Genomic DNA, 10,073 nt, shown 5'->3' on the forward strand with positions numbered 1-10,073 from the left:
TCCTTCTGTTTCTCTTGTGGTCCTTAGGATACAGACCAAAAATTCTGTCTTGTCTCCTGAAGCCGTGATCACACTTTCCCACTCACACACGCCCACTCACTCAGTCCATGCTGCTCTTTATCTACCGCTGCATATCTCTGCCTTCGTTCTCCCTCCTCCTTCCTGCTCTCCCTCCATCTTTCTGCAACAGCTCTGCCATCTTAATATGCTGGAATAAGACTCTCTCTCTCTCTCTTTTTGTCTCTCTCTTTCCATTTCTGTCCTTTTTCTGAAGGCCAAGCACACAGGGACTAGAAGCCTTTAATGAGATCTGTAGGGAAATAACCCCCCACCGAAGACACACACTCACACGCTAGCCTTGTCACCATTTAAGTCAACTTCTCTCCATACCTCACTCTCTTTCTGTTGCTCCTCTCTTAACCACTCCAGCCACCCCCTTCCTCTCTACTGCAGTTTGTACGAAGAGCAAATTCATTTCTTTGAAGTGTTCCTCTCATCCCCTCTTTGCCTTGTGCTCCCTCTGTCTCTCTAGTTTCTGTCATCTTTCTCCCTCTCTCTCTCTCTCTGATGCAGCCCTCCCTTCTCTTCTCCTTCCATACTTACCTCTCTATTATCTCACCCCCTCTGTTCACCTTTGGGTCTCACCCTTTCCCTGACATGCAACCTTTACACTTCTGCAGAGGCAGTGTGGAGTGTCTGAGTCTTGCAGTCTGAGTAGTTCACATAGCCTGTCGGACTAGGCACTGGAATATGAGAGTGTGAGTCCTTGCGTGCATGCTTGTCTCTGTCTTTCAGCATGCACAGTGTTTACTAGGCCAAATCCTGCCTCAGGGGCTTCTGATCGTACTTCGTAGTTTTCACAACTTCAGCTCAAGTAGAGACCATGGAGAAAAACTCATTTGTTTCTCACTGCTAAATGCACATGGAAGGAAAATGCCAACTCGTCCGTGTGTGCACGAGTCTGACAATATAATAAACCTGCAAACAAAATGGCCCTGACCTCCTGTTGCGAGAGGATGGTTTCAACAACGTCTGATACACTGTCCCTGCTGAGTTAATGGACCTGTACATATTTCATTAGACACCAGAGTTAGAGGCAGGATCAAGGTCCACTCATCAGTGTGAAGTATGCAGATGTGTTCAGGAAAAATCGAAATACTACAGGAAGTTAAAATTATGAATTGAAAATTTCACTTAAATAAAACGCAGTGTAAATACTAATATATTATATGTGTAATATATTATATGATGGGAGTTTTATATGTCTGAATGAGTAAAGCTACATAGAATTTAATAATGAATTAAAATAACTGGAAACCGAGTATTTGACTGAATGTACTTAGTTACTCTGCACTGTGACGCCTACACTCAAATCAAGTGTCCACCCACCGTGATGTCAACCCTTGGTTTGTGAACTGCCGTCGGGAAGCATCAAGCTTGGTTCAAGATTTTTGAAACCAGAAGTCACAGCCACCCACTAATGCGACCTGCACCCATTGGACAGTACTAGCTGTCAATCACACGGTATCCACACACCGATGCATATGATACTCTATACCCTAAATGGGACCATAATTCACAAAATGAACATTATGATGTATTGAAGAAGCCATAAAACTAGAGATTGAGACCATAAACTCCTTAGGAAAATGTTAACTGATATTATAAATCAAGAAACGGACTGATTTATAACCCAGTGTAATCGCCCTCTTCTGGTCTTTTAAGGGAATACAAGTGTCATGTATTACTTCGAGGACCCAATAGTTCAATCTGAAATTGGTCGCTACAGTATTTGATTCATTCTCATGTTGAAACAACAGCATTAACAAGACAAGGTCAAACCATAGTGTATGGTGGTACTGTGGAAGGTCAATGTGCAGTAGGAGGAGTTACATCCGCCTTGGAACCACAATACACCATTTGAAGTGTATCACTGCATCATATTTGCTTGCATAAATTGTCTGACTAGTGTCGGTTTTAGCCTTTCAATCCTTTTCTCTCTCCTCCTACTCTCTGTGCTCACATATGCAGAATTTTAATACAGCCCAATTCCCAATAAAGCTGTTCTCATTTACACGTTTTGTTTTGCTCATTCTGTAAACAAACAGGACAAATGTGAAATAGAGAGGAAATCTCTGCCCCATTAATATTAAACGTTAATTAGCCACAACTTTCACACTGTTTCCAAACCGATGTTTTTTTGCAGCAGCCCTGTTCCTGCACATCTGACCTGCAAATCCCAACGATGATGCTCGGTCAGCAAAACAGCGGGTTGTGCAAGAAGCCTTCTGCAACACAGGCTCGGTGTGCCAGAAGGGCCTTAACCTTCAGCACATATAATGGGATAAGACATCAATTCTTACGCTGCAAAAATGTGTTTCTTTTACAGAGAACCTCTCTCTCCAGCATGAAGTGGTGGAAATAAAGCCAACTATATTTCACCCTGACCTGTAAAAGCAAACAACTGAAGCCCAGATTTATGGTCTGAACCCCCCCCTGACAACGGACTGATGGAGCCCACAGGCCTCTCCCTCTGTCAGTCAGACCTGTGCATCAGCAGTGAGTCTTCATAAACAACGACTCATGAGCGATCTCCCCTGTTGGTTTGTGCTGACATCAGTCATCAACACAACTATTTCCCTGAGTGCTCTGTGGAAACGTAACAACAAAAATTAACAAACACTGACCACTGGATAAAAGTCTGAGGGAATTAGCAACCGCCACATTACAAAATACACAAAATGACAGCCATGGCACAAGAAAGACAGCTTGTATTAAAACATGGTATCTCCATCTCCTCCCACTGTCCAGAAATGAAATGATCGGAAAGTTGTTATTTTGAGCCAGTAACGTCATTTGGAGCAAGATTCGAGGTCCCAGGGATTCGAGGGAACAAGCCGTGGTGTCGAGGACGTGGTGGTACACAACCAACTGAGCTGTCAATCCTTTTTAAACCATTCCTGATTCTATTTTCTCCCATTGGCAAAGCCCAATACAGATCTGCCCCAAAAGAGGTCTGCAGATTTAGTCCCCATCGTTTAAATTGAATGTGCATCCAGAAATAGTCTTTTGATGTCCAGTAAGTGGAAATGCCGGCCTTTCTTGGAGATGAATTAGTCAACATCTTGGCCCTTTTTCATGTTTTCAAGTCATTCTAGAAAATATAGTTCAGAAAAGCAGTTTATTTTATGCAGAAACTGCCGTAGTTGTTTGTGTAATTTAGCAGCAGGGTGCTGCCATCTTGTATCTCGCACCGTTGAATGAAAAGGAAGAATAATTACAGCAAGAAAATGTCATTGTTCATACAGGAGCCTGAATATTGGTTCAAGAGACACAGAAACATTTGAATCCATCCTTTATGTAGCTTGTGTTTGAGGCTTGAAAATGTGGTTATTCAAAAAGACCTGACCTCAGATTTGTTTTCAAATATTGATACCAGCACTAAAAGATTTATTTCAGGCTTTAATCACCAGGAGCTGTTTACTGCCTCAGGATTTAATGTAGCCACATGTTTGAGACCCACTGGAAGCATTATGTAAGTTGATGTATTAAAGTAAATTGGTGAAAGCAAGTCTGTAATCAGTCGACGTCTCTGACTGATGAAAATCCCACATCACAGAGCCACATAACATGTCTATTAAAATAGAACAGCAATAATTACCCCTGTTTGTGTGTGTGTGTGTGTGTGTGTGTGTGTGTGTGTGTGTGTGTGTGTGTGTGTGTGTGTGTGTGTGTGTGTTATCCACATGTGGGTGCTCTTTCGTCATGACATAACCCTCCTTCCTCAATTCCTAACATTTGCATTTGCGTGATACAGTCACTCCCTCATCTCATTACAACGCAATTAACAAGCAATTAGAGTTTATTGAGGGTGAATTAGCTGACACGTGGAACAGACCCAATGTACTGGCAGAGAAAAGGGATATTACCCGAGCCCGGGGATCAGGAGGGTGAGGAGATACAAAGAAGGAAAAAAAAGGGGAAAAAGGAACATCTGAGTGCACTTTAATCTGAAAGAGCAGAGTGTGAACGACAGAGAGAAAGAGGGGAAATGGCCTGAAGAGGTTGAGTCAGGGCAGGATGACGGAGAGAGAGCAAAACCCAGATTGAAGACGTGTTTAAGCTTCTATTGTTAATGTTTGTCTGAGTGTGTGAGTTTAGAAAAAGGAATTTGACTCAAAACTGATAATTACCTCCACCAGTGTTTTCATTGATGTCCATTTGTCTGCAGGATTACAAAAAAAAAACTACTGAACCAATTACAATGACATTTTATGGAGGAGTAGGTCTGTAAATGTCACTTCTATCAAGGCCCAACAGGGAAACTACATTTACATTCACTAGATCTGGATTCTTATTTGGATCTGTGCCAAATTCCACACACTCAGAAATATCACTTACCTAAAAAAAACCTAAAAATTATCAGGAAGATTTTGGTACCTGCCCCCCCCAATAAATAAATAAACAAACGGACAGGGGGGGGGACATAACTTTGTTGGCGGAGGTAAAAAATGTTAATATCTGTGCAAAGGTGATATTTGGTGGAGCTTCAGCTTAAATGTTCCAGTAATGGAAAAGAAGAAGCATTCAGTAAATTAACATTGGCACAATAGTCAAAAACATCAGCACTTAACTACTTAAAAGTGTGAACACCTTTCCTGTTAAAACACTCAGAAGAGGTGAATCTGTGAGTTTTTTGAAGGCCTTTTTATTTTTTACAGGTGATTATGATATACAGTAGTTTTGTGACAACAACGAATTAGACACTGTTGATTTTTAAAGACGTGATGGTGAATATCTTGAATTCATTCCAATTAATTTTGAGTTTTAAGTAATTGTTTCACAGTGTAAATGCTGTTTTGTGGGATTTTTCTCGCAAGCAATGATGACATTCATATTTTAAAAAGCCGTATTTACAGTTGTCCAGAGATTTACCTGCTCAGATCCAAAGATACAGTATAAAAGAAGTCACAGGAAGCTTAAAAAGACAACGTAGGGCTTTCTGTGCTTAAATCACTTTCCATATTTATTTATTTCCTGCTTACTTTATCCCCCTGCATCTATCTCTAGCTCTGTCATCCTCCATCTACCTTTATCTTTCTCAGCTACCTTCCCTCTGCTTTGATCCATTTCTATTTCAGTCTTCCTTTATTTATCTCTGTCACAATTTTTCCCATCTCTCTCTCTCCACTCATTTGTGCCACATGTATGTTTTATAGGACTATCAAGAAATTCCTGAGGTTTTAACCCCAGTCGCCTCTTTCTACAATAAAATGTTGATGTCGATTTGTTAGAATAAATAGGCAGCGGTGAATTATTTATGGTTGGATTTAAAAACACTGAATCAAGCGCACTTGTGCATCCACACAAATACACACACACACACACACAGTGCTTAAAACACCCATGCACAGATCAATAATAAATCACACGGCAGCAAGAGGGAGGAAGAAGCATTGAGCGAGGCATTTATAGTGCACTGGGAAGGCAAATATAAAATGTGTACATTCGTTTCCACAGCCACATACAAATACATTTAGTTCATTTGCGGCTTGATACCTGCTGGTGATTTATCAAAGCGGCACATCACAGGGGCCTCGATCACTTATTAGAGAGGAGAAAAGAGGAGAGACAGCAAATGTCTGAGAAGCCTTCTGATTGTCAAATACAAAGAGTCTCGTTTTCAACAAATGTTGCAATGAACAAAGACGCCCGCTCCTCTCCTCTGCCTTTTCCTGGTTTTGTCTGTCCTGCTCCAAAACATACAAATTGGATGCAGCCTCTTTCTAAAATGGGCTTAATTATTTGTTCTTTCTGGTTTTCTTCAGTTACCAGTCTTTGAGTAACAGCTATAAAAAAAAATAGACGCAGTCTGCGGGTTCTGGAACCTGTATTCTCTCAAATGACCTGCAAAGGACGACTCAACTGGCTGCAGAAATAAGTCCTTTGTGGACATTTAAGAGAAAAAATATTTTTGTCACCTTTTTTTTATTAACGCCGGTAAAAATTGACCAAAGAAGTTCATGATCTCAATCAATAGTTTGCAAGAGTCAAATAGATGATAAAGCTTGGTATACATTAGAGCAGGGGTCTTCAACGTTTTTCAGACCAAGGTCCCCCAAACTGATGGCGAGATGGAGCAGGGACCCCCTACTATATAAATTGCATAAAATAGTGTTTATATTATTCTGGGCCTAGTGCCATGTATAAACATAGCTACCCTGTTTTTGTGCATTCAATACTACCCTTGTGGGTAGTAGCATGCTAACATTAGAAAGGTGGCTTTGACACCTCGCAAATCCTCTCAGACTTATTTTTCAGTTACAGTAATGTTTTTTTTACATTGTACAGTGTCTATTTCTCTGTAAATTTTTTAAAATCTAAGCAAAAAAAGGCAAACAAACAACTTTTAGGTACAAATACGATCATCTACAGAGTTTCCGCCATCTTTTATTTTTGAGCTTCGCACTCTTTAGACGTGAGCATAAACGCGATCTGATTGGCTAGTGCCTGTGCTGTTGTATTTGCATGAAAGGGGCTGTGAACCGGTGCCCAGCTTGAGAGAGCTACTGTGTGTAGCTGAATGTGTGCATTGCTGACTGAAAGATAAAGTCTTCTGCCTCAATTTATCCGTTCGCTACAATATGTTGAATGTCAATGTGTATCTAAAGACAATATATACACTTCTGGTTCTGAAGAGGTGAATTTGTGGAAACATTTTTTTTGAAAAAATAAATAAAAATTAAATAAAATTGTCTTATCAACAAAAATTTCCGCGACCCCCCTGCAGTACCCCCGCGGACCCCCTGTTGAAGACCACTGCATTAGAGTGTGGATATACAGGACGCGTGATTGACAGCTAGAATCATCCAATTGGGTGCAGGTCCCAGGTTTGGCTGGGCAGCATGCAGTGTCCCCCAGCTCTCAGTTCTCAGCTCCAACTCCTTCAAATACGCTTACGTCTGGTTTAGAAAAAAAACAAGATGGCGCTCGACAAAATACCAAAGTCAAAGCTTCAAAACGGCAGCTTACAAACCAATGGGTAACGTCTCAGTGGGTTGCCACTTGATTATTCTCTTTGACACATTGCTCAGCGGGAGAGCACAAACAGGAAAAAATAGAGAGAAACTATGTGCCAAGCGACTGGCAACTAACAAAGGATTTTCATTGGAAGGGGTTATCAAGCCCATATGGTGTTTCAAATGTGGATTACAGAGGAGAAAAATAAGTAGTCAGCACTTTGGCTGCACGAGTATTTGCATGTACAAAATTGCTGTACATAGTCCATCAAAGAATTGAAGAGGGTTGTCGCAAAATTGTAGTTGCTGTTGACAGACGTGATCTGTGGGGGGGTTGGGTAATTGCCCTCTTGGCTCAAGGCCCCAGGATATTGCCTACTCTGCCGTCTCTGCTGCAAATTAGTCATAAGCAACCAGCAATCTTGATCCTCAAAGTCGTGACGCCTGAATTTCTCTTCTAAAACAGGTTGCCACTGTGTAGCTCCCAGCACTCTAACAAACCAAAAAAAAAGGTTCATGTGTTGAAAGAGCAGATCCCGAGCTGCAGGCGAGCAGCTGCAGGGAAGCTGGAGATAGACATGGGGCTAAATTTACTCATCATGGATCAGCAAATACTAAATAAGGCAAAATGTAGAGTTTTAGAGCGAAGATTTCTTACAGGCATGAAGGGAAAAACCTCTTAATATAGTTCTGGGGAGCAGAGGTGAGTTTCTAAGGGCGTTATCATTGCCAGGGATGTGGGACAGTAGCTTCAGTAAATGGAGGCAGCTGCATCTCCAGCCTCTGCAGCCAATTTCGACACGCTTTGCAGGCTCTCGTGCTGACGTGATGTAAGATCCGCAAATGGAGAGCGATGGCGGCTTGTTCTATCACGATTCTGGACAACACGCTTTTCATGGCATGCTTCATCACACCATTTTTAAAAGCTCTATTGCAACGCAAAGCCAGAGGCAGCACTTCCCCCTCTTCTCCTCACTTCAACTTCGCTCCCTCTAAATCCCTTCTTGCTCCCAGTGTGTTTTAAATCGAATTCTCGCCCATATATTCTCATTGTGCTCTTGAATGCAATTTGGCTCCGTCTCTCGCCGTCACTCGGTTTCCCTCGGTCACCTTGAAAGTCTCCCTCAGCCTCTCTGAACAATCACTTTGCTGATGAGTGTTTCTGCTCCTCTCAGCTTTCGGCCAGTGATGAAAAACCGAGAATCTGTTTGACATAATAAGTCAAATCCTCTGAGATTTGGAGTGTTTCTGGAGCACAGCACGGTTTTGACTAAACTGACAACATATAATGTCATAAGCTCACAGACAGATAATGAGACTACGGACAGGCCCCTAGGCACAGACGGCAAACATGGCTACCGCTCACCTACCATCCGTCTCCAGACCCCTAAGGCTCACACAATATTGTGTCAGTTCGGAGGCTTAAATGTTCTACAGAAAACCTGAAGGGACAAACGCTTCGTTTGAAGATGTCATAATGGTTTTCTTGTTGCGACATAAGTGAAGGTTACAGCCTCTTCTTCTGTGCTTTTACTCTCTGATCCACCAACTCATTTAATGCACCCACTTATCGAAACACTGATCTGAGTGTACATGAACTGTTTGTATATATCAAGGACTGTACGATAGTTTTGGGAAATTACTCACTTTTATTCCCAAGGGTTAGATAGAGGGGTAAACCAAGAGCCTTGCTTTATTCAGAAATAGTCCAGCAGATTATTATATTTATTTGAATTGCTTATTTTCGGAGGGACATGCACATAATTAAAAGTAATCCCTCTAGAGTTGCTCATTTGCATCTGTCATCCTTAAGCAGGTAAACAAAAAAGTTAATAGATGAAGTAACTCATTAGATCAAACAACCCACTTTAAAAAGGCAAATAGTTGTGTGATAGTTTTTATTTTTTTAAATAAACAAGACATCACTTGTTAATTACTGTGCAGGTGGATTGTGTTACCTTAAGATAGAGCCAGGCAAGCTGCTTCCCCCTTTTCAGCCAGAAATAATAAAGCATTGAATAAAATGTCAAACATTTATGTAAGACAAAAACGTAGCTGAGGCAAGTTATATTTCAAATGCAGATCTTCGTAGAAAAGACCAGTTTTTCTCAGGGATGCAAGAAAATGAAACGCAAAGAAGATTAAATGGTGAAAATAATGGAAAGTGAGAGCAGAACTGCAAAGAGGGGATGGAGGCTCTTTGTGTTTGTGAACTTTCAGGGTTTGTTCTCACTTTCTGTGGGTGTGTGCAGAGACAGAACTGACCGTTTGCTTAATGTCTGGGATCCCAATGCGAAACACCATCATGGCGATGTGGGTGTCCTCAGATGGCACCGAGCTGGTGCTGCGCTCCTTCAGCCTCCTCTGCTGCTGCTGCTGTATCTGATTGGCTGGCTGTTGGTGTGTGGGTCCTGGGTTAGATGAGTAGGGGTTAGCGGTGTGCCCAGGGTTCCCTGGCCGGACCTGTCTGTCCCCACCGGGCCGTGCAGCCAGTTTCCCTGTCTGCCTGTGTCCTTCACTTCTGCCCCCCCTCGACAGGCCTCCCCGCCTGACCTCCTCCACCATCTCCTCCTCGTCCTCTTCCTCCTCCCCCTCCAGCTCGCCATTCTCCTCCTCCTCCCCGTCCTCATCGCGCTCATCCTCTTCCATTTCCTCCTCCTCTTCTTCCTCCTCCTCTTCCTCGTCCTCTGCCCCTGGATAGAGACGTCGATTGTTTACCAGCATCCTTTGTTGCTCCTCGTCGCTGGACAGGGGGCTGAATGGCATCGTCATGGCATCAGGGAGGGGGGCACCAGTGTCAACACCATCATTCCCAGTGAGACACTGCATCGGGAGAGAAAGGTGGAGAAGACATGATTAAAACAGATAAAGAAAAGTTTCTTGCCAAACTGCAGACATACAGTACATCCAACCCCCCATGTATGAGGACATATACTCCACACAGCTCATGCGTATATTAGGTAAAAGTGCTTTTCATTTTCACACTTCCATGATTTCCATGCACATGACTGAACCTTCAGACACATGAGACATATCAGTATTTGACTCAAAAAT

The 10,073-nt window shown here is 42.3% G+C and overlaps 1 protein-coding gene across 1 annotated transcript in view; it reads right to left on the reverse strand.

Annotated features, from left to right (window-relative positions):
- shank1 (SH3 and multiple ankyrin repeat domains 1) overlaps window positions 1-9,816 on the reverse strand; it is a 57,676-nt gene extending 47,860 nt beyond the window's left edge. The window contains exon 1 of the mRNA XM_053443563.1: window positions 9,285-9,816. Within this exon, the coding sequence (XP_053299538.1) occupies window positions 9,285-9,791 (507 nt within the window). The 5' untranslated portion in view covers window positions 9,792-9,816. The remainder of the gene's footprint in view (window positions 1-9,284) is intronic.
- Window positions 9,817-10,073: the final 257 nt, after the last annotated feature.

The sequence above is a fragment of the Pleuronectes platessa genome, chromosome 16 (assembly GCF_947347685.1).
Source record: "Pleuronectes platessa chromosome 16, fPlePla1.1, whole genome shotgun sequence".
Taxonomy (NCBI): domain Eukaryota; kingdom Metazoa; phylum Chordata; class Actinopteri; order Pleuronectiformes; family Pleuronectidae; genus Pleuronectes; species Pleuronectes platessa.